This window comes from Oncorhynchus clarkii, chromosome 21 (genome assembly GCF_045791955.1).
Source record: "Oncorhynchus clarkii lewisi isolate Uvic-CL-2024 chromosome 21, UVic_Ocla_1.0, whole genome shotgun sequence".
Classification (NCBI taxonomy): Eukaryota; Metazoa; Chordata; class Actinopteri; order Salmoniformes; family Salmonidae; genus Oncorhynchus; species Oncorhynchus clarkii.
The window spans coordinates 9,150,254-9,175,904 of record NC_092167.1 but is presented as its reverse complement, the minus strand read 5'-3'; the positions used below and the strand labels follow the sequence as shown (position 1 = coordinate 9,175,904).

The following is a 25,651-nucleotide window of genomic DNA, read 5'->3' as shown; positions in this document are numbered from 1 at the left end:
ATGAGAGTTAACTAATTTTCGGCTTTTAGTTGGCGAGCTTTATTATCATCCCTATTAATTAATGTTGATGGTTAAGAGGCAGCTCCCAAGAAAACTGCAGATTACTTTGACCTCCATCTGACAAGGCAAGTACGCTGGACAAGCCTTTTCCACAATGATGAGAGCTCAAATTTTCTTTATTAGATGGCAGGACAGTGACGGCAATTTTGTTGACATTTGAAACAAAAATATGAACCATTTAATAATATTTCATTCATTTTAATTACGGAAGTGGAGCTGTCTCTCAGTCAGGGTTTTGACCAGGTGGTATACAGGATTTGTTTGTAGCAGGTTAGGATAACTTACACAGCAGGTTAGGAGAATTAGGCTATTTTGGTGGGAAATATTATAAACCCTCAAGTAAACTAAATGATATATTGCAATGACTAAATACAAAGATAATAATATTTTGTGGTATGCATCTTTCTTTTTAAAAATGAGGACCTTTATTCTGAAGGATTGTTTTTAAACATCACCCGGAAGTACAGTACTTCGTCGAGGTCAATGATTTGTTTGTTGTTCGTCAAAGCACAGATAGATGAGTAGAACATCTTTGGTAAAAGTAATGGGATGTGCAAATGTTGGCTATCTATAGAAAACGGGTTTAGTTTGCTAGCTAACTAGTATAGTATTAGCTAGCTTGCATAAAGATATCAACCTTTTTAGCTACGTTGTAAACCCTCAGTGTATATTCTAGGCTTGGTCACTCCTAACATTAGCATCAAACTCTTTAGGTAGCTAACAGTAGCTTGTTTCAGTGGCTTCTTTTTCTTTGCAAACTAGCTATGGATATCATTATTGATCCAGCATCAGAACAAGGTTAGTTTGTGTTAAATGTAGAAAAGTGATTTCCATTCAAATATGTCCTATAGCCTACACATAGCTTGTAATAATAGTAACTAGCTGAGTTATGGAGTGTATTTGTTTATCTGTTAATTGCTCTTCTCTTCGGCGACAGATCTCCCTCTGTTCTCCTTGCGTCTCCTGGTTCCACCTCTACGACTGATGTCAGCTTTCATGTGGCAAGTGGCTCAAGAGCGTAATGTGATGCAGTATGGGAAGCTGGAGGAGTTTGTGACTTTGGTGACAGAGATGGTTCCAGAGCTGCTGAGCTCCAAGCAGAGGACCCAACTCATCCTGGGACTGAGGGCAAGGGTGAGAGAGGTGGAAATGTTGAGGGTTGGTATGGGAAGAGTCTTATGATGGAACAAACTATGGGCAGCTACTAGCTGCAATTACTGTACGTCTGCCCTGCTCTGATTAATCAGGCTGTAATACACAATTCATTGGTACATACAGACAGCAACTAATGCCTGAAAAATTGTATGAATGTTCATTACAAGCCAGAATGTTGAATAAAATTACATTTAAACTTACTCTACCGGTTGTCTGGCGGATTGTCCTTCAGCATTTGCGACATTTCCACAGGAAAGTATTGTTTACCCAACCTTTTAGAGATATGGTTTGGCACCTAGGTAAAATTAGTTTTATATTGGATATTTGTTTTTCTCTTCAATAGCTATAGAACCAATATTCTGAATCGGGGGAGGATGGAGAACAATCCACACCTTTTTTGTGTGTGAATATTTTTCAATATTTCTTTCCCCTACAATTCCACACAAAAAAATGCTCTATCCTCCCGATTCAGAAAATACAATTTTCATTGTCATGGCAAGCTTGGAGAGAGAGAAAAAAATCCAATATATAATTACCTTCACCTTAGTAAGGCCCTAGACAATACTTTCCTGTGGATATTTTATCGAGTTTCAAGCATCTGAAGGACAAACCACACAGACAACTGGTAGAGTAAGTTTACATTTAACTTTATTCAACATTCTGGCTTGTAAGGAACACTTACACAATGTTGCAGGCATTCATTTCATGCTGTATGTACCAATAAATTATGTATTACAGCCTGATTAATCAGACTACCCTGGCCCTAGTCCTGCTTTTCACATATCCACCTCTGTTCCAGATGGTTTTAGAGTTGTGTTGCAGTGCGGGCAGAGCTGACCTCCTGACCATCCAGGCCCACCTGGACATAATCCACACGTTGACAGAAAAATCCTTACACAAAGAGGTAGTTTAAATTGGCAACACTTTATGAATGAGACACTGGGAATAACTTTATTTCTGAAAGATGGACTCCTGTACATTTGTCTGATGTTTTGTTTGCGCCTAATGACAGAGTCATGGTGATGAATTGGAGGCTTCAGATTCTAACTTTGTGGAGCTAGTCCAAACCCTGCTGGAATACCCTTCTGAGAGGGAGCATTTCTTCCAGGTGAGGAACTTTCTCTCTAGAGTTCTTTATGATCCGTTTGCTTGAATATATTTCTGAAATAGGCTACTAGTTGAACATCTACTTAGATCAACTGCTCCTCCATTGTTCCCACAAGTAAGGGAGGAGGCTGATGACATCACATCAGACCAACTCCTTGAATGGCCTACTGCTTGTAGTTTGTACCCTTACATGTGTGTACATTACTGTACTTATACTTGGGATATTGTTTCTTAACAGGAAAAGTTCCAAAATAGCTGGAGTGCATCTTAAATGGAGACATTTGGCACTAGACCCATTTCATGCGACATTGTCTATTTCACAGGAGGTGTTCCCAGTCCACTATGGCCCTCGGTATGACACAGCGCTGCAGACACTGGTGTGGGAGTTCCTCTCCAGACTGGAGGAGCTGCTGCCTGTACCAGACCTCACGCAGGTACTGAGGAAAACATCTCAGTTCTAAAAGATTGACGGAACATCACGTCATGTGGCTCTACAGATGAATTGAATGGTGTTTTTGGTCATGTCCAAACTTGTACCAGCCACTTGAGGTTTTGTATTTCAACTCTTTATTATCCTGTATTGCCCTGCCCCTCTTAGACAACAGCATGGCTCAGTGCTGCCCCCTCTGTCCTGGAGGGATGTGGACAGACTGTCTTTGACCCTGAACAACTGAAGACAGTGCTGCAGCACCATCAGCGTCATGGAAACCTGAACAAGAGTAAGTCTCCAACCAGATAATGGCTATGAAGTAAATAGTCCAATTGGACACCTCTTGTATTTTTTACTTGCCAATGTAGGTGAGTTTAACTGATGTTCTCTCCTACTCAGGTCATGTCTCTAAATACACTGCAGATACCATCCTGTCCACACTGTCCATCCCTCCAAAAATGAGAGTTGTTATTAACTACGAGCCAGACAACTCTGACAATGTGAGGCCATACTCAGATGACAATGAATGCATAGATAAGGGGGTAGAGGTCAGTGAATATGAAGACCACAATGAAATCCTGGATGAAGACACTGATAGATGTTTGGAGGATCTAGGGCTGTCAACATCAGAAGAACAGGAACAGGACGGTCTGTCACCTGCAGAGACCTCAGTGTTGGTTACTCCAGTACCCTGTGATGGTAAGGAAAATAAAAAAGTTCAAACACTCATCCATTGTTTATGACTAATAAAGTATATGAATTATAATGTGCAAGTAACTGCCAAAATAATAAAAACATTTGAGTAAATGAGGCATACGAAGTCTATTCTATGTGCTTCCACACAGGTGTGGTTCTTGACTTAATTAAACAATTAAAGTCACATGTTTAGGATCATGTATAGAAATGCTGGGCAGGCTATTATTTTGCCTACCATGGCTATGCCTCCATAGGATGGCGATGCCCCCATCCACAATGCACGAGTGGTAACTGAATGGTTTGAGCATGAAAACGATGTTAACTATGTGCCATGGCCGTCAGTCACAGATCTCAACCCAATTGAACAATTATGGGAAATTATGGAGAGGTGCCTGAGAGAGCATTTTCCACCACCATCAACAAAGCACAAAATGATGGAATTTATTGTCGAAGAATGGTGTCGCATCCCTCCAATAGAGTTCCAGACACTTGTAGAATCTATGCCAAGGTGCCCAACGCCCTTTGAAAACATTTTATATTGTTGTTTCCTTTAGTTTGGCATTTACCTGTGTAACAATATGAATCTATATATATATGGTGGTTATGTAATCTTATCTCCTGTATTTTCTCTTTACAGAATTGGACTTGGATCATTCTCTCAACGTGATGGTGAATGCTGACGAGCCATGCCAGGTTCTTACCTGCACTCTGCTTCCGTTCTCTCACAGTGAAATGGCCAACCTCTGCAAGACCGACCAAGTAGAAAAGGACAGAAAGCAGGTTGACGAGAAAGAAGAGGTGGTCAGAAAGGTGATCAAAAAGAGGGTGATCAAAGCGGTTGACAAGAAAACAAAGGTGGTCAGAAAGGTGATCAAAAAGAGGGTGATCAAACCGGTTGACAAGAAAAAAGAGGGATCCTCTGCACCCCAAAACAGGACTCATACATGTGAGTGTGGGAAGGTTTTCAAAAAACCATCACTGTTGACGCTACATATGGGAGTTCATACGATGCCATATCATTGTGACCAGTGTCCCAAACGATATGCTACTCCAGGGGCACTGAAAAAACACCAGCTACTTCACACAGAAGAAAGACCATTCGCATGTGAACACTGTGACCGGAGGTACAGGAGTGCTTATGATCTCAAAGTGCACGTACGCATTCACTCTGGGGAGCGACGTCACATGTGTACTGTCTGTGGTAAGAGGTTTACCCAGCAGTGTGCACTAGTGAGACACACGCGAATGCATGCTGGGGAAAAGAATTATTTATGTAGCATATGTGGTAAGGCATTCCTTACCTCAGGAGAACTGCGGTTGCATACACGAACGCACACAGGAGAAAACCCCCACACCTGTAAACATTGTGGAAAGGGTTTCAAAGTATCTTGCCATCTTATGGTTCATCTGCGATCTCACACAGGCGAGCGTCCTTACACCTGCACCCAATGCCCCAAATCTTTCACTACCTCAGACTCTCTTAGAACGCACATATATACACACACTGGGGAGAAACCTCACCGGTGCTCAGAGTGTGGGAAAACATTTACTCAAAGGGGTAATATGGTAAATCATATGAGAAGAGTTCATAGACCGGTTAAGATTCTCCAAAAGTACTCCCAACACAGACAAAGTCTCGTAAAAAAAAAAAATTGAGAACAAAATAAACTATGTAGGAGTTAATTCCAATGTAAATACTAGGAGTATACACATGATTTTACAGGTCCTCTTTTGTATATCAGATTATCATACCAAAACATGTTTTTCAATAAACTTCTTCCGATTTTTCATGTCTACACATGATATTCGAGACTACAAATAACGATAATGATTTTAGAAGCGGGATTATGATTTACATTGACCCAATTTAAACCTCCAGATTCCTTTACACTTGTAAAATATGCAGAAACAATGCATCCCCAACTACCTCCCGTGTTGTTCAGGGAGATCTGAAAACTTTCGGTTCAAGATGTCTTTTTAATTGTGTACAATTAATTGTGTAAAAAATGTGGGCACAATCAGAATGTTGAAGATCAGAACTTATGTTCGAGCAAGGTATAAACGGGCTTGATTCAATCTGTATTGCAGAATGATCGCAGAAGATTTGCGTTATAGCGCGATTAAAATTGAAAGGCACTGTTCCTGCGTTTGCGGAGACTGTGTTCATGGTAAACACTGCATATGTCGACTCAATCGGAAATAACCTTCACATTTGAACACAGATCTTCTGTGATACGGATTGAATCCAGCCAGTCTATACATTTCTCTCCCAGATCTGCATCTCCATCTTTTCTTATGTGTTGGAGTCAGCTGTGACACAATATTAGTGCTGCAGGACAACAAAATGAGTTCAAATATTGTCTTTTCATTTGAGTTGAAGTCCGCTACAACACAAAGACAAACTTTCAACACTGGTCTAAATGTATTAAGCATTTCATATATCAGTTTATTCCAATGATGTCATGGATGTGGCAAAGTCATTTTCTCAGATGTTTGTGGGGAAAAAGAAGTAGAACATGTCATTCTCATACATGACAGCTCCGTCCGAAATGTTGGCAGAAATTCCTTCCAATCATTTACTCATTGGGCTGGTTTCCCGGACATATCGTCAGCCTAGTCCTAGACTAAAAACTGTGTTCACGGGAGATTCTCTATTGAACGTCCTTCTCAATCCAAAACTAGTTTTAAGGCTGGATTTAATCCGTACCGCTGTTTCTAAACCCAGAGACTTCCGGGAAAGTTTGTGAAACAGACCAAGCAAACCAGGCTGTGGTTTGAGAAGTCAATGAGAGAAGTGAAAAAATGAATTAGTCATCAATTTAAAGGCACAACCTAGCTTCGAGACAATATTTTAAGAAATTGAACATGTTATTACTCCAACCTCGTGAAAGTGACACACTGACAACGTTTTCATTTTTGCGCCTTTGGAGACCGGCGCATGCGCAGTACGGTGCGAGATGACCGTACAACGTGTTTCCAACGTTGCCATGACATCGCCTACAAGTCTAGGCAGGTATTTATTTTGGAGAAACAGTTTATGCCTTCGTTACTGTCTTTTGCTGCACACTAGAAATGTAAAGGCAATGTTCCCGCGTTCGTGGAGACAGCATTCATGGTAAACGCTGCATATGTCGGCTCAATCAAAAATTATATAAACATTTCAATTGCGCTAGAGCGCTACAGATTGAATCCAGCCCTTAATCTGTGTCTAGAAAACCGTTGATTATAGACATGTTTACGAAGACAGGCCCAAAAGACTTATGAGAACACCATACTCAGTTGGTGCAACATTTAAGAACAGTCCTAAAAGATTTCAGTGCAGTCATTCCATGTCCTTTCAGCGAGCAATGACACCCACCATCTCAGATTGTTCAGAAATAGTTTGTTAGAAACAGGTAAGATTGGCATTCCTAAAACATTATTTTATTGAAATAGAATTTAATCAAAATAATGTTTCAGGAATGCTAATCGTATCTGTTACTCACTACAGAAACAATTTCAGAAAAACCTGAGATAGTGGGTGTCGAAATCCTCATGTGCTTTTTGAGGTGAAACGACCCTGCAACTTTGGGCCTTTATTCGTAAGCTGTGTCTAATAACCACCAAAAGATGGGGCACTTTTTAGGGTTTAAAAACCCTATTTGTTTACAGTTTGAATTTCAGTGTCCTCTGACATATTCGAGTGAATGCACTGGTCTGGGACCAAGACATGCCACTGTAGAAGACAGAGCCATGCAGTCCGTAACATACACTGTGATAAACATTATACTTCCAGACTTATAACTCCACTATCATCGTAAGCCTCTGGTCATTTCAACAATACAAAAACATCAATGAAACCAAGCCATCAGTGCATGCACCAAGCTGTCCACAGAGTAGCAGGATAAAACCAAAGTTAATTCATATTATGTCAACTATTGTCTGTCAGCATTATGCATTATTTTAAATATTGTAAAAATATTCCAATACTATGTAGTGATTATTTACAATTCAGTAAGGCATGCTAGTAGTCTATGCTGTGTACGTTGTTAAGCGCCATTGTTCTTGTGTTAGTGGGTTACATTTTGGCGACACAGCTCAACCCTTCATGATCCAAACTAGGACATCAATAATACTGAATGGAACGAGCTTTAGGTCAGCCTGTTGACCTTGACGTGCGTCCACCGGCTTTGCTGTTGGTGGGGTTCCCTGGTATCAACTAGTTCACAACCAAATAACAACCTTTTATCTCACACAGTCCTCTCTCCACGAGGCTGAAGAGCCACAGAGTGGAGTTCGATCTATTGACAGATACATTCACAGTCCAATAACTCTCTCCATTACAAATGCATCACTTTTAAAGTGGATGCAGATACAGTGGCCCCTGTAAAGGTATTTACAGAGCACGTTATGTTTTAACAAATTAAGTACATTCAGGTTGACCACCACCAATCACATTGTCTAACTTGCTTTGGTTCATGTGAGACATCTTTTTAACTTCAGAAAAATTATTAGCCATGTAAAACAATAGACAAACCAACAATTATTCAAGAGGTTACAAATGATAAAAGAAAACCACAACACAAACAAGACATTATCTCTAAAAACTAAGTGGTAAGTACAAATTCTACAGGCCCTTCCAAAGTAAAAGTACAACGGTAAACTTACAGCATACTAAAAGATACCAATGATGAAAGTGAGTAACCACATAAATTGCATAATGTAATATTTTTGCAAGTATAATCAATATGAAATGACCAATATTAAGATCCTAGCGAAAACGTTTATGAGATGTATTCTGCCACCCAGTGGCAGACCAGATTATACAGCTATTGACATCAGTCACAAAAATAAAAAAATCACAAAACTGATCAACAATTAGTCACTAGACTGCTGTGTTGACCATAAATGGTCAAAAGATGCAAAATAGGAATGAATCAAAAGATGCATGACTGTTTGAAAAGCATAGCAAGAACATGGTCGAGCTCTCCAGCTATCTACCAGTGGCAGAACAGCCAAAACGAGGCAAACATTCTAAAACCTATATTCTTGACAAAACTGTTGGGGGTCTCTGTGTGTTCTCATGGAAGATGGAGGAAACGCAGCAGAGAGAAGGGGAAGGATGGCATTGTGGGAGGACAGGGTGGAGATCAGAGGAGGCTAGGGGATGAGCTGCCAGCGCAAGTGCTCATTGTAATGGTTGTTTCCATGTGTTTGGTACCATTCCATTTATTCCATTCCAGCCATTACATTGAGCCCTTCCTCCTATAGCTCCTCCCACCAGCCTCCTCTGGTGGAGCTCCAATGGAGATAAGAGATGGCTCCTCCAGGGGAGAAGCCGACTCAACTCCAGCAGAGGGTCACTGATGGTAGGCAGCAGAAGGTAAAGGTCAGGGGTCAGACGTAGATGCCCTCAGGGTTGAGGCCTGAAGACACTGGACTCTGCAGAGCTCGGAGGTCGCTAGGGAGGAGGCGGGAGGAGCCCAGACATTTCAGCAAGCCTGATTGGAGGTCTGAAGAGAGAGGGGAGGAGGAAGTCATCAAGAAGTCTATGTTGTGTTATTTTAATTTTAAATTATACTTCTTTACTTTCAGGTTGAGCATTTAGTGTGTAGATTAGACTGTGGCGTGACAAAATGTAACATTACTATCCAAATAAAGAGCTTTACAAAAACCTGACATGGTGTACTAACTTCCAGTAGGGGGTAGTGTTGGATAATACAATGTTTGAAATGTCTGAGCCCAGATTGGGCAGAAAATCTGATGAGGAAACTTTGTAATGCTTGTGTGTACCTGTGTTATTCTCCTGGTCATTGGGCTGGGCTGGTAGAACGCTGACCTTGGTGCCAGTCTGATGGATGAACTGCTGAAGGTTCACTTGTCTCAGCTCCCTGGTCAACTGCTCCAACTCCTGCTCCTTCTCCTGCAACAAACAACCACTCAACTAGTCATTTACTTCCCCTGCAGTTTCTACTGTCAGTTCCACTTCCCTGTAAGCTCGGTTTGTCAACTGATGGGGCCCACCTGGCCACTCGTGCCTAACAAGCAACTTTATAGTTTCATACGATGTTTAAAATATATTTTTATCTTGTGGAATTGTATTCCTTTATATTTAAGGCTATTTGCAGGTGGAATTGTTGCATTGAGAAGAACCTTGAAAATCAGACAGTTTACAGTTACATACATATTGCAGGTGGTTAAACCCAATAAAGGAGCAGTCATTCTAGGGCCCAGCTAGGGAAGAGTTGGTTCTAGGGAAAGAGTAATGTAAGTCTGGTGGAGTAGATCTGAAGTTCTTTTCAGGCCCCAAAATCACCAGTAGTATATAACTCACCACCCGAATCTTTAAAATAACTGTTTTACCTCACGCCCACACTATTGCTGCATTTAGACAGGCAGCCCAATCAGGCAGATTATTTCCACTAATTTGTCTTTTGACCAATCACAAAATATATTTTCACATCAGCTCTTTTTCAGAGCTGATCTGATTGGTCAAAAGACCAATTAGTGAAAATAAGATCAGTATTGGGCTGCCTGTCTAAATGTAGCCTGTGGTGTACTCCACCCTGTAAGTAAACGTTACATCATGAGGACTAATAAGAGGCCTCCAAAATGTTCCTACTAAAAACACAGGGCCCTTTTCAATCAAACACAGTAACTTCAAAAAATATTCTTGCCAAGCAGTGAGAAACCATGCTTAAATTAATAAACAGTTACGTTGCATTGTAAACATGGTTTTGTCAAGGACATGAATCCAAACTAATATAAATTCAGCGCCAGACGAATGTAAAATATATATATGTAGTACCAGTCAAAGGTTTGGACACCTACTCATTCCAAAGTTTTTCGTTATTTTTACTGTTTTCTACATTGTAGAATAATAGTGAAGACATCAAAACTATGAAATAACAAATATGGAATCATGTAGTAACCAAAAAAAAGTGTTAAACAAATCACATTTTATATTTGAGATTCTTCATTGTAGCCACCCTTTGCCTATATGATAGCTTTGCACACTCTTGGCATTCTCTCAACCAGCTTCGTGTGGTAGTCACCTGGAATGCATTTCAATTAACAGGTGTCCCTTTTTAAAAGTTAGTTTGTGGAATTTTTTGAATTAATAATGTGTCAGTTGTGTTGTGACAAGGTAGCGGTGGTACACAGAAAATAGCCACAATTTGGTAAAATACCAAGTCCATATTACAGCAAGAACAGCTCAAATAAGCAAAGAGAAATGACAGTCCATCATTACTTTAAGACATGAAGTTCAGTCAATCCGGAAAAGTTCAAGAACTTTGAAAGTTTCTTCAAGTGCCGTCGCAAAAACTGCCACCTTTATTTAACCAGGTAGGCCAGTTGAGAACAAGTTCTCATTTACAACTGCGACCTGGCCAAGATAGAGCAAAGCAGTGTGACACAAACAACAACACGGTTACACATGCGATAAACAAACGTACCGTCTATAATACAATAGAAAAGTCTATATACAGTGTGTGCAAATGTAGTAAGATTAGGGAGGTAAGGCAATAAATAGGCCATAGTGGCGAAATAATTACAATTTAACAATTAAACACTGGAGTGATAGATGTGCAGAAGATGAATGTGCAAGTAGAGATACTGGGGTGCAAAGGGGAAACATAATAAATAGCAATATGGGGATGAGGTAGTTGGGTGGGCTATTTACAGATGGGCTACGTATAGGTGCAATGATCGGTAAGCTGCTCTGACAGCTGACGCTTAAAATTAGTGAGGGAGATATGAGTCTCCAGCTTCAGTGATTTTTTTTCAAATAGTTCCAGTCATTGGCAGCAGAGAACTGGAAGGAAAGGCGGCCAAAGGGGGAGTTGGCTTTGGGGGTGATCCGTGAAATATACCTGCTGGAGCACGTGCTTCGGGTGGGTGCTGCCATGGTGACCAGTGAGCTGAGATAAGGCGGGGCTTTACCTAGCAAAGACATAGATGACCTGGAGTCAGAGAGTTTGGCAACGAATATGAAGCGAGGGCCAGCCAATGAGAGCATACAGGTTGCAGTGGTGGGTAGTATATGGGACTTTGGTGACAAAAAGGATGGCACTGTAATAGACTACATCCAATTTGCTGAGTAGAGTGTTGGAAGCTATTTTGTAAATGACATCGCCGATGTTAATGATCTGTCATTTTTACGAGGGTATGTTTGGAAGCATGAGTGAAGGATGCGTTGTTGCGAAATAGGAAGCCGATTCTAGATTTAATTTTGGATTGGAGATGCTTAATGTAAGGCTGGAAGGGGAGTTTACAGTCTAACCAGACACCTAGGTATTTGTAGTTGTCAACATATTCTAACACGGAACCCAAAATGGCTGCGCACGTGCGCCATCGTGCATAAATGTATTTTGTCCACCCACACCAAACATGATCATGACACACAGGTTAAAATATCAATACAAACTCTGAACCAATTACATTAATTTGGGGACAGGTCGAAAAGTATTAAACATTTATGGCAATTTAGCTAGCTAGCTTGCACTTGCTAGCTAATTTGTCCTATTTAGCTAGCTTGCTGTTGCTAGCTAATTTGTCCTGGGATATAAACATTGAGTTGTTATTTTACCTGAAATGCACAAGGTCCTATACTCCCACAATTAATCCACACATAAAATGGTCAACCAAATTGTTTCTAGCCATCTTTCCTCCTTCCAGGCTTTTTCTTCTCTGGACTTTATATTGCAATTGGCAACTTTCATAAATTAGGTGCATTACCGCCACTGACCTCGTTCGTCTTTCAGTCACCCATGTAGGTATAACCAATGAGGAGATGGCATGTGGGTATCTGCTTCTATAAACCAATGAGGAGATGGGAGAGGCCGGACTTGCAGCGTGATTTGCATCACAAATAGAACTGACTTCTATTTTATCCCTTGGCAACGCAGATGCTCGTTGGCGCGAGCGAGCAGTGTGGGTGCAATAATTGAATAATATAGATTTTTTTTATTTTGTAACGCTCAAACAGAGTAGTGATGCTAGATGGGCGGGGTCCAGAGTAGTGATGCTAGACGGGCGGGCGGTCGCGGGCAGCGATTGGTTGAAGAACATGCATTTAGTTTTGCTTGCATTTAAGAGCAGTTGGAGGCCATGGAAGGAGTGTTGTATGGCATTGAAGCTCGTCTGGAGGTTTGTTAACACAGTCTCCAAAGAAGTATCAGAGAATTACCAGCAACAAGAGTGTCATCATTGATTTACACAGAGAAAAGAGTCAGCCCAATAATTTTTATTTAAACCAGGTAGGCAAGTTGAGAACAAGTTCTCATTTACAATTGCGACCTGGCCATGATAAAGTAAAGCAGTTCGACACATACAACAACAGAGAGTTACACATGGAGTAAAACAAACATACAGTCAATAATACAGTAGAAAAATAAGTCTATATACAATGTGAGCAAGTGAGGTGAGATAAGGGAGGTAAAGGCAAAAAAAAGGCCATGGTGGCGAAGTAAATACAATATTGCAAGTAAAACACTGGAATGGTTGATTTGCAGTGGAAGAATGTGCAAAGTAGAGATAGAAAAAATGGGGTGCAAAGGAGCAAAATAAATGAATACAGTAGGGAAAGAGATAGTTGTTTGGGCTAAATTATAGATGGGCTATGTACAGGTGCAGTAATATGTGAGCTTCTCTGACAGCTGGTGCTTAAAGCTAGTGAGGGAGATAAGTGTTTCCAGTTTCAGAGATTTTTGTAGTACGTTGCAGTCATTGGTAGCAGAGAACTGGAAGGAGAGGCGGCCAAAGGAAGAATTGGTTTTGGGGGTGACCAGAGAGATATACCTGCTGGAGTGCGTGATACAGGTGGGTGCTGCTATGGTGACCAGTGAGCTGAGATAAGGGGGGACTTTACCTAGCAGGGTCTTGTAGATGACCTAGAGTCAGGGGGTTTGGCGACGAGTATGAAGCGAGGGCCAGCCAACGAGAGAGTACAGGTCGCAGTGGTGGGTAGTATATGGGGCTTTGGTGACAAAACGGATGGCACTGTGATAGACTGCATAACAATTTATTGAGTAGGGTATTGGAGGCTATTTTATAAATGACATCGCCGAAGTCGAGGATTGGTAGGATGGTCAGTTTTACAAGGGTATGTTTGGCAGCATAAGTGAAGGATGCTTTGTTGTGAAATAGGAAGCCAATTCTAGAGGAGAGTTTACAGTCTAACCATGTACCTAGGTATTTGTAGTTGTCCACATATTCTAAGTCAGAGCCGTCCAGAGTAGGGATGTTGGACAGGTGGGCAGGTGCAGGCAGCGATCGGTTGAAGAGCATGCATTTAACTTGTATTTAAGAGCAATTGGAGGCCACGGAAGGAGAGTTGTAATGGCATTGAAGCTCGCCTAGAGGGTTGTTAACACAGTATCCAAAGAAGGGCCAGAAGTATTCAGAATGGTGTCGTCTGCGTAGAGGTGGATCAGAGACTCACCAGCAGCAAGAGCGACATCATTGATGTATACAGAGAAGAGAGTCGGTCCAAGAATTGAACCCTGTGGCACCCCCATAGAAACTGCCAGAGGCCCGGACAACAGACCCTCCGATTTGACACACTGAACTCGATCAGAGAAGTAGTTGGTGCACCAGGCGAGGCAATCATTTGAGAAACCAAGGCTATCGAGTCTGCCGATGAGGATGTGGTGATTGACAGAGTCGAAAGCCTTGGCCAGGTCAATGAATACGGCTGCACAGTATTGTTTCTTATCGATGGAGGCTAAGATATCGTTTAGGACCTTGAGCGTGGCTGAGGTGCACCCATGACCAGCTCTGAAACCAGATTGCATAGCGGAGAAGGTATGGTGGGATTCTAAATGGTCGGTAATCTGTTTGTTGACTTGGCTTTCGAAGACCTTAGAAAGGCAGGGTAGGATAGATATAGGTCTGTAGCAGTTTGGGTCAAGAGTGCCCCCCCCCCTCCTTTGAAGAGGGGGATGACCACAGCTGATATCCAATCTTTGGGAATCGCAGACGACATGAAAGAGAGGTTGAACAGGCTAGTAATAGGGGTGGCAACAATTTTGTCAGATAATTTTTAGAAAGAAAGGGTCCAGATTGTCTAGCCCGGCTAATTTGTAGGGGTCCAGATTTTGCAGCTCTTTCAGAACATCAGCTGAATGGATTTGGGAGAAGGAGAAATGGGGAAGGCTTGGGCGAGTTGCTGTTGCAGTGCTGTTGATCGGGGTAGGGGTAGCCAGGTGGAAAGCATGGCCAGCCGTAGAAAAATGCTTATTGAAATTCTCAATTATAGTGGATTATTCGGTGGTGACATTGTTTCCTATCTTCAGTGCAGTAGACAGCTGGGAGGAGGTGTTCTTATTCTCCATGGACTTTACAGTGTTCCAGAACTTTTTTGAGTTTGTGTTGCAGGAAGCAAATTTATGCTTGAAAAAGCTAGCCTTGGCTTTTCTAACTGCCTGTGTATATTGGTTTCTAGCTTCCCTGAAAAGTTGCATATCACGGTGCTAATGCAGAACGCCATAGAATGTTTTTGTGTTGGTTAAGGGCAGTCAGGTCTGGAGAGAACCAAGGGCTATATCTGTTCCTGGTTCTAAATTTCTTAAATGGGGCATGCTTATTTAAGATGGTGAGGAAGGCATTTCAAAAAAAATAACCAGCCATCCTCTACTGACGGGATGAGATCAATATCCTTCCAGGACACCCTGGCCAGGTCGATTTGAAAGGCCTGCTCGCTGAAGTGTTTCAGGGAGCGTTTGACAGTGATGAGTGCAGGTCGTTTGACCACTGACCCATTACGGATGCAGGCAATGAGGCAGTGATCTCTGAGATCTTGGTTGAAAACAGCAGAGGTGTATTTAGAGGGCAGGTTGGTCTATGAGGGTGCCCGTGTTTACGGATTTAGGGTTGTACCTGGTAGGTTCCTTGATCATTTGTGTGAGTTTGGGGGCATCTAGTTTAGATTGTAGGACATCCAGGGTGTTAAGCATATCTCAGTTTAGGTCACCTAACAGTACAAACTCTGAAGATAAATGAGGGACAATTAATTCACATATGGTGTAGTTGGGGATGGAAATTTCTATATTTTTGGTGGCCTTCCTAAACCAGGATTCAGACATGGCTAGGACATCCGGGTTATGCTAAAGCAGTGAATAAAACAAACTTAGAGAGGAAGCTTTGGACGTTATCATGCATGAAACCAAGGCTTTTACGGTTACAGAAGTCAAATGATAGTGCTTGGGGAATAGGAGTGGAACTAGGGGCTACAGGGCCTGAGTTAACCTCTACATCACCAGAGGAACAGAGGAGGAGGAGGATAAGGCTAAAGGCTATATGGCTAAAGGCTATAGGAACTGGTCATATAGTGCGTTGGAGACAGAGAATAAAAGGAGCAGATTTCTGGGCGTGGTAGAATAGATTCAAGGCATAATGTACAGACAAGGGTATGGTAGGATGTGAGTACAGTGGAGGTAAACCTAGGTGTTGAGTGACGATGAGAGAGGTTTTGTCTCTGGAGGGACAAGTTAAGCCAGGTGAGGTCTCCGCATGTGTCGGGTGGGACGAAAGAGCTATCTAACGGGGGCATTTTGAGTGGGACTGAAGGCTCTACAGTGAAATAAAACAGTAAAAAAGGATAAGTTCATTAAAGTTATCTGCACCTCAGATTGCAGCCCAAATAAATGCTTCACAGAGTTTAACTAACAGACATCTCAACATAAACTGTTCAGAGGAGACTGCATGAATCAGGCCTTCATGGTCGAATTTCTTTAAAGAAACCACTTCTGAAGGACACCAATAAGAGCAAGAGACTTGCTTGGGCCAAGAAACACGAGCAATGGACATTAGACCGATGGACATCTGTCCTTTGGTCTGATGAGTCCAAATTTGAGATTTTTGGTTCCAACCGCTGTGTCTTTGTGAGACGCAGAGTAGGTGAATGGATGATCTCTGCATGTGTGGTTCCCACTGTGAAGCATGGAGGAGGTGTGATGATGTGGGGGTACTTTGCTGGTGACACAGTCTGTGATTTTATTTAGAACTCAAGGCACACTTAACCAGCATGGCTACCACAGCATTCTGCAGCGATACGCCATTCCATCTGGTATGCACTTAGTGAGACTATCATTAGTTTTTCAACAGAACAATGACCCAACACACCGCCAGGCTGTGTAAGGGCTATTTGACCAAGAAGGAGAGTGATGGTGCTGCATCAGATTACCTGACCTCCGCAATCACCCAACCTCAACCCAACTGAAATGGTTTGGGATGAGTTGGACCGCAAAGTGAAGGAAAAGCAGCCAACAAGTGCTCAGCATATGTGGGAACTCCTTCAAGACTGTTGGAAAAGCATTCCAGGTGAAGCTGGTTGAGAGGATGCCAAGAGTGTGCAAAGCTGTCATCAACATTTTTGGTTACTACATGATTCCATGTGTTATTTCATAGTTTTGATGTCTTCACTATTATTCTACAATGTAGAAAAAAGTAAAAATAAAGAAAAACCCTTGCATGAGTAGCTGTGTCCAAACGTTTGACTGGTACTGTATATGTTCCAGATAATATGCAGCCCTGTAAAATGGGCTTACGTGTCTTACTTCATTATAATGTTTTCTGCAAAAGGTATCATCACAGTATAATCACCATCATCCATTTTACATAAGGTGTTTGTGTTTCTTCCAATCAATGATAAATGTTGTATTCAACCCTATTTTACAAAAGGTGTTTGTTTATGTACATCATGTGTTGTTTTCAAAACCATTAGAAATCTATGGAAAATGTTAGTGTGGCACTTCTCTCTCTACTGCTTCTGAACATGTTTCATCCCTTAGGTCTTCATCAGTCAAAGCACATAGGAGCATAGATTGCAGTGTTCAGAGTCTCCAGCACCTCCCTAAAATGCTGAATTTGTGTATGTACAATCACTGTTTTCCTATACATTTTTCCTTCTACCAAAGCTGACCTGTAGTTTCTTGCTGGACTGTCCCAGTGAGCGGTCCACAGCCCTGCTGCTGCTCTCCAGCTGCACTCTGTGTTGAACCTGCTGCTCCAGCTCCGCCCTGACCTTCCCCAGCTGGGCCCAGGCCTCCTCCTCGTCCACCTGCCTGCTCTGCTCAGTCTCCTGCTCCAGGCCAGCCTCCATGCCCTGGATACGGGTCAGGTACTCCCCCAGTCGGGCTTCACACTCCCGCACCCGTCCAATCAGCTCCTGGAGCTGCTCCCTCAGCTGCCGCTCGCTCTCCTGCTCGATCTGCAGCTCGTTCTGCCAGAACTCCTCCTCGGACATCTCCACCTCATTCCTCCGCAGCTGCTGCTCCAGACGCACCAGCTCCTCCTCCAGCACGCCAATGCCCTCCTGACCCTCGATGCACATGCCAACATCACCGCTCTCACAGCCGTGTAGCTTTGCCTCGGAGCCCTGCAGCCGGCTCTCCAGTAGCTGGAGCTTGTCCTTCTGCAGCTGGACCAGGCGCACCAGCTCCCGGGCTGGACTGAGGGGCACAGACACCACCCCCCTGCCCTGGTTCAGTGCTCTCTGCTGCTGCTTGGCCTCGGCATCTCTGCCCTTCCCAAAAATATCCCTCAAGCCCTTGGCCGTGAAGGTGAGGGACTTACGCTTGGGCTCCCGACGCTTGAGCGAGCGGTCATTGGCCGATGGGCGCAGCTTGGCCAGAGGAGGCAGGCTCTGGCGGTAGAGGCCGCGCTCGGGCACACGGGATGCACCGTCGGAGTTGGGACATTCGCTGAGGGAGGGGCCGGTGCGCTGGAGAACCAGCTGCACGTCGCTGGCATACTGGCCCCACATGTTGAGGGACACCACAGGGTTTTCATGCGGGGCCAAGTGACGTTCCGTCTCCCGCCATCTCTCGATCAACGTGTACCTGCCAGTACGCCCTGCAAAAAGAGTGAGATAATGATTTGATCAGATTAATTAATTGGAGCTTTACTAAGTAATTGGGCTTAGCTGACCAATGTACAGTAGTCACACGGCAACTTTATTTGCTATTTCTTGCCACATACCAGCCGGTGACCAGTTACATACAGACCAGTAGCTAGACTACACTCTGCAGTAGCAGCAGATTACAGAGATCATCTACCATTGACTTTGTCAATGTTATCCCCTCCTGCATTCAGAAACACAGCCACAACCCTAATCTGAACTCTTTACCTCTGCTAAGAACAGGGAAACTCTATGGAAGAACCATTCACAATTACCCCACTTGCTTTCAGACACAGTTTATTGGGTGGGCACTGTGCAGAGTTTTCAGAGTAATGGGTTGTTTTTTCTAGGAAGAACCCAACAGGGATTTCTCTATTCAAATATAGGAGCAGTTGTTCAGTTCCCATTCATGCTAGGGTTGGAGTAAGGTTCAATAAAATTGTGTGTGTGTGTGTGTGTGTGTGTTCTGCTGCAGTTAAGAGCACAAGCCACAGTCTTCCCCCTCTCAACAGCAGAACCCCTATGAAAGGAACACAGTTGTCACTACAGCTGAATCTGGCTGAAGGCCTTTCACATCAAAGTACCCTGGGCCAGACAAAAGACTGAACACATACAAAAGAGGCCCTGGACCATAACTCCTGTACTGTTGATGAAAAGACACAGCATTTAGCTGTTAGTCCTACAATCATGTATCTGTGCATGGATCACAATGGAATAGCATGTACAAATCCAATGGATTCATTTAACCCTTACATGCTACCTCTAGGACCTCCAAGTATTCTCTCTATAATAAAAATGACCTATGTAAACCATGACATCTCCACAGAATTTTGGTTCTAAGCAGTGCAAAGTGCAAGTGCAAAACTGTGCCAGTATGAACTGAAAACAGTATGAAATGATAGCAGTATGAAATTACAGCAGTATGAAATCAAAACAGTATGAGCAGGGTATTGTCGGGCTGAGCCATACTCACACAGTTCAGTACAGGTCTGTACAGTACTCTGTATCTCCATAATGCAAAAAAATTAAAAGTGGCTCCATGCTCCATGCCATAAAAGTGGCTCCCCGCTGGTTCTACAGCTATTTGGGGTAATAGCTTCATATACATAAATGCGGTTTCATTATGGGAATACAATCCAGTCATCATGAAGTTCTCTCTTCTCCTCTGCGAGCATCTCAATGACATCTATGAATCCTCCCAACACAGCTCATCTTGATTCTCACAATCTCTGTTCACTCCCAGTCAACGCTCATCTTGATTCTCACAATCTCTGTTCACTCCCAGTCAACGCTCATCTTGATTCTCACAATCTCTGTTCACTCCCAGTCAACACTCATTTTGATTCTCACAATCTCTGTTTACTCCCAGGTTAACGCTCATCTTGATTCTCTGTTCACTCCCAGTCAACTCTAATCTTGGTGCACTCCATCGTCTTTAGTATCTCTCAGAAACGGACTGTCAAATATGCTGCATGCACTGTGGATGCGTGTCCTGCAAAAGGATCCATTCTCACACATGGTAAGGCTTAAAGGTGTACAGTAGTTCTCTTTAGTTTAATCTTATTTTCAATTTATCCCTTGAACTATCACTTTAATAAAAAAAATTTGGGGGGGGGGGGGGGGGGGGGTTGGACAATATTGCAGGATGGATTGACTCACCAATGGCCTGGGCCAGGGCAATGACCACCTCCTGGCATGTGGTGTGCTCTGTGACGCCACATACGATCCGCTGCACTCCATCCACCCACACTTTCAGCTCCATGGCTCTCATCGAAGGGGCGTCGTCATTCCTCCTCCACACAAGGGGGCGCTACACAGAATCTCTCCAGCATTCTATAGAACAGAGAGACTGTCAAATGCTGGGTTTACTATATAGCTCTGTGAGTTTACTGTCTTCCAAAATGCACACACACAAACACTGAAATACAGAGACTCACAAACAATGCTAAATTATCCATCTTGCTCAGTAGGCCTAGCTTAAAAATGTACACATCAGAGGTTCTGGGAAATTGCAACTTTCTTGGTGACTACAAGTGAGATGAGACAGCAAAGAAGATGCCAGTTCATTGATGTGAATTAAACCACTCAATATCTCCCCGTATCTCTATCAAAAAGGGGGGCAGGACTAAGTTTGAGAAACCTTGCTCTCGTGTCTTACTGCTTTGTCATATTCCTCTCCCATTACTGCTACAGTCAATATTGGCAGCCGTGGAGTCCCGTAGAATCAGAGCATTGCATTTCCAAACTGATGCGGGTTACATGGATAGAAAAATACTTATAAATCAAAAATTAGGAATCTGTTGCTGCACTACATGCACTTTAAAGCTACTTTAGGAGTCCCTCTGTAGCTACTACCAAGGACGAAGGAGAAACTTCAGCAGAAGTTCAGTTACTGTTTCTGGTTTCGAGGTACACATTTAATCATTGGAATAATGGGTTTAATGCAGTGTCTGACAGTCTGCCTCGAAGGCCCTATCTGACGATGGTGGTTCTATTTGGTAATGCCTACGGGAAAGCTTTCTCTGGTCGCTTGCATGAGGAACCCTTTAAACTGCCGACACAAGCACCTTAGCTGAAAGGCAATCATTACAGACCTGGCAAGGCATCAGGCAGATGCAACAGTGCAGCTCTGAACCACCAGCCTCCCGGGCCTGGGAAAACACAGATGCCCGTAGTTTAAGCATCATTTTTTATCCCTCTCTCGGAACGGCCATCCATTTTCCCGTTTCGTCCCATTATCCACTTTCTGATCCTTAACTCCCTAATGACACGTGAGGTGGGAACAGCTCCCTTGCCTCTTTAAGCATCTTCATCACACCTGCTGCCAGCTTCACAACAATTCCCTGTCACGTTCCCTCTGGTTCGACACCATCCTGCCGCGGGTATCCCTCCGAGACGCCTCTGGTTACTGAGGCCTGAGCTGTTCAGGGGCACCACGCTACGTATACAGGCCTTTGGACTCCCGAAGGCAGTGTTGTGTTGCACTGGGAACTGGCAGAGTGATTTGTAACTGTAGACAGTTACTGCAGAATCTCCAGGCCAGAGCCGCCTGTTAACTGGCTGTAAATAGGGCCATTCCCATGCTGCACACAGCTCAGGGGTAGGAGAGAGAGGTGCAGGCTGCCAGGTGTTAAGTGTTCACATGGAAATTGTATTTTGGGTGGCAGAGGAGGAGGCAAGGATATGGGATTATATGATACAATGTAGAAGTATGGTGTTTTTCCAATCTAATAAATTCCATTCCTCAAGCATTTGATAAGATCATAAAAATACCCTTTGTGGAATACTGAGAAATATGGATTGGGGTATAGAATCTTGATCACAGGACCTCTGAAGGCGGGGGCTGGGTGTCAGACTGAGAAGCTCCCTGTGAGATTCTCTCTCCATCCTCTATTCTCAACATCTGTCACATGTTAAGTATAACTGAAACCACCCTTCTTCGACTGAGAGCCTCGAGGGAAAAAGAAGCATGACTACAAAGGATGAAGGATGTCATTACTTCACAAGGGCGAAATTGTGGTGTACATATTGGGCAGGGGAAGTAGACGGGGGGTCCGGGGCATCCTCCCAAAAACGCAAAACAAAGAGCAAATGTATCCAACAAATGTGTACAGTCACAAGCTTGATGTAGTCATTGTGTGCTATGAATATGGGAACAAATACTTAACATGCTACGACTTTAATACACATAAGTGAATATGTCCCAATAGTTTTGCTCCCCTAAAATGGGATAATGTACAAAAAGTGCTGTAATTTCTAAACGGTTCACCCGATATGGATTAAAATACTCTCAAATGAAAGCTGACAGTCTGCACATATGGAATTCCATAAGTGTTATTTCATAGTTTTGATGTCTTCACTATTATTCTACAATGTAGAAAATAGTACAAATAAACCCTTGAATGAGTATGTGTCCAAACTTTTGACTGATGCTGTATATATATATAGCTTTTTTTTAATGCTCTGATTCTATGGGATTGGCTGGCTGCCAATATTGACTGTAGCAGTAATGGGAGAGGAATATGACAAAGAAATTAGATACAGAGTTTCTCAAACTCGGTCCTTTGGCCCCCTCTGGGTGCAAATGTTTCTCTCCTTTGGCAATTTTGCCTATGTTACCTCATCCTGTAAGGCTCAAACTCACATCTGACATGATCAGCACCCGTACACAGGCACTACAAAATGTATGAATTAGCACTTAGATCAAAGTTATTTCTTCAATGTCAAAGTATTTGTTTGGGGTGAATATCAACAGTCATGGTTCTTTGGTGGATCATGTTCAAATGTCATCCGACTCAGAAAACTCTCTTCAAATTGGCTTTGTAGAAAACATCTGTCTTTCATCAGAATATTGATGTAACTTTGGATGCCTAATGCCTTAATAGATGTTATTGAACAATGTGAAATACATAATCAATTATCATCAATGTGGAAAATATGCTGTAACGATGACACAACATCGCTAATCAAACACAGTACTACTGTTACTGTCTTAATGCCAACTGACACTCAATCATAGTTCTGACCCGAGTTGAACTAACAAAGACCACATACACACAATATTGTGTGTTCCTAATTACCAAGAGGACATGGTATGGACACATCTATGAGAATATTTGTGCTGAAGTGCTGCACCTCCATCGTAAGACTTTCACTTAGTACTGGGTATTAGGCAACCAGATGCAAGCACAGCCTCAGAATTGGCAGTGGAGAAACTTAAGCCCTTGAGCGTCATTTAGCCTACTTGCAGTGTTTGAATGCTACACAGACAAATTAGTATACGTACATGCATAAAACATTTGATAGTGTGTTTACCTTAATACCTCAATTCTGGTGGTACCAAATTCACTTTGTCAGGAGTGGGAAATCTGGACCTTTCTACATTACAGACCTACCTTGACTATAACTAAATCATGGTGCCAGTCTAAAGGGCAAGAGATTGTGAAGCACGATGACCTAAATATGGCAGGTCTCCTTGGTCTTTTGTGGTTCCCTGCTCAGGGTCAGAGCACATGGCTGAAGCCTGCTTTCCCTGACAGCTGAGGGACTACGGTATCTACAGTTTACCCAGGAAGGGTGGCCGTCTGGCCTGGCCTCCACTGAAAACCTGGAGCTAAACTTAGGGTTCCCTTTAGCCTGGCCCTCCATTCAACCTACATTCTCTCCATGCCTTGAAGATGGGGGGAGGAGAAGGACTCTACTGCACAGTAAGATCACAGAAGAGTGAAAGGTCGGCAGTTTTGAACAGCTTCGCAGGAGAGAAAATGTGAGAATAGAAGTGGCTGTGGTTGAGCCACAATACATTGTTCTTTGATATCATGATGTTGCCTGTTATTAAGTTGAGTTATTTCTTTAGTAAATAGGATATCCAAATACTATACTAATCCATTAAAAGTACAGTTGATAAACAGATATTATTCCAGATTTTCCACTGGTAAAACCAAAGGCGAACCTGAGTGATAGACCAATGCACTACGGGGAGAACTTTAAAGGGTCCAAGGATGTGTTCACAGACGAGGGGGGTTGTTCTAACAAGTGGTACACAAACAAAGAAGCATGCTGACTAGGGGACCGCCCACATTGGCAGCGCTGGCATGACTGGATGCAAACAATATCTTGCCATGGCAACTAGCCCCTGGATTTGTAAGGCCCCAACCACGCTGACCGGATTGGTTGGCTCAGCCCTGGGAAAGAACAAACATTCACTGGCAATTCGGAAATAATCCATGTTTTTCTGCCACTTCACATTTTTTCTACAATATGGTCAGAGTGGAGTAGACTAGACTGTGGATAAGCATAAACTCTTCTTATCAAAGCTCGAGGTAAGAGTGTTCCTCTGTGCAGGTTTTGTCTGGGTAAAATAAAAATACAATTTAAATACAAGGAGAGGAAAAGTGGTACAGCGGATGACATTGAACATAATGACATCATTCAGCATTTTTACTCCATGTCAGCAATTGATGACCGTCACAGTTACACACACACACACACACTTGAAGAATAATAGACAAAAACACAGCCCCAGCAACGGACAATAAAAACAGAAGCCACATTTTCTGGGCTGGCTTGGTGGGGTCTTGGTGTGAGTCTTCTCACCCAGTGGATATTTTTTGTAAGGGGCCGAACAGAGCCCTCTTAAAGCTAGAATCCGCAGTTGAAACAATTTAAGTGTCACACCGCCTCGGTTTTGGTAAAAAGCTGAGGGATGGGCCTGGACAAATGTAACCACTCTCAAATTCATAGGGTTATGGATGCAAGGACTGACCACCCATGATATAAACATTATAGTTTTAACCGTGTTGAGGCTATACAGTGTTTGTTTACATTTACATTGGAGCAAAAAAGTGTATATCTTTGGTTATGATGGGGTAGGACAATTGAACTAAGCTCATGAGGCACTTCTAAGTTAGATTCTTCAGGGATCAATGGGTGCCTTCAGAAAGTATTCATTCCCCTTGACTTATTCCACATTTTGTTCTTACAGCCTGAATTGAAAATGGTTTAAATAGATTTTTTCTCTCACCCATCTAAACACAGTATCCTATAATGACAAAGTAAAAACGTGTTTTCAGAAATGTTTGCAAATGTATCGAATATGAAATAAAGAAATATAAAATTTACACAAGTATCAATACGTGTTAGAATCGCCGTTAGAAGTGATTACAGCAGTGAATCTTTCTGAGTAAGTCTATAAGAGCATTGCACACCTGGATTGTACAACATTTGCAATTTTTTCATCCTGAAAAACTCCCTTGTCCTTAACGATTACAAGCAACCCATAACATGATACAGCCACCACTATGCTTGAAAATATGGAGAGTGGTACTCAGTAATGTGTTGTATTGGATTTACCCCAAACATAACACTTTGTATTCAGAACATAAAGTTAATTGCAGTGTTAATTTACTGCCTTTTTTCCAAACAGGATGCATGTTTTGGAATATTTCCTTCTTTTCAATGTCAATTAAGTTAGTATTGTGGACAGTGGCATGTATTCATGGATGCTAAGAGAAGCCAGGATTCCCCCCAAAAATGAACCTATTAAAAAAACATAAAATAATATAGATTTTCTCTCTCTGTGTTTCATACTTTTTCTATAATTCACAAGAGGCTGAATGTATCTCACCGGAGAAAGGATCCGAGCGAGTGAAACAGCACCCCTCTGCCTGTGTATGTGTAGGCCATCTGTCTGATGCGGTCTGGTCAAAAATAGTATGACATTGTTGCCGCCCATAGCATTGAATGCAAGCCTCCCTTGATATCAAAAAAAGTATAAAATAATAGTCAATCAGCGTTGAACTAAACTGAGTGAGCTCAAATAT

General features: G+C 42.6%; 2 protein-coding genes across 3 annotated transcripts in view; one reads left to right on the top strand and one right to left on the bottom strand.

The window, feature by feature from the left end:
- Positions 1-513: 513 nt before the first annotated feature.
- Positions 514-5,915, top strand: LOC139378475 (uncharacterized). Its single transcript, XM_071120675.1, has 8 exons — positions 514-858; positions 998-1,194; positions 2,015-2,119; positions 2,228-2,323; positions 2,646-2,756; positions 2,921-3,041; positions 3,152-3,451; positions 4,086-5,915. The coding sequence occupies exons 1-8, from the start codon at positions 825-827 to the stop codon at positions 5,102-5,104; spliced, it is 1,983 nt and encodes a 660-aa protein (XP_070976776.1). The 5' UTR covers positions 514-824; the 3' UTR covers positions 5,105-5,915.
- LOC139378480 (ras association domain-containing protein 8-like) overlaps positions 5,406-25,651 on the bottom strand; it is a 34,883-nt gene continuing 14,637 nt past the window's right edge. The window contains exons 2-5 of one of the 2 annotated variants that reach the window (XM_071120681.1): positions 19,989-20,162; positions 17,352-18,283; positions 9,221-9,350; positions 5,406-8,940 (exon numbers count right to left, since the gene is read on the bottom strand). In XM_071120681.1, coding sequence (XP_070976782.1) covers positions 8,825-8,940; positions 9,221-9,350; positions 17,352-18,283; positions 19,989-20,100 — 1,290 coding nt within the window. In that variant the 5' untranslated portion in view covers positions 20,101-20,162 and the 3' untranslated portion in view covers positions 5,406-8,824. Of the gene's footprint in view, positions 8,941-9,220; positions 9,351-17,351; positions 18,284-19,988; positions 20,168-25,651 lie in introns of those variants that run through there. The other variant, XM_071120682.1, reaches the window with a different exon arrangement.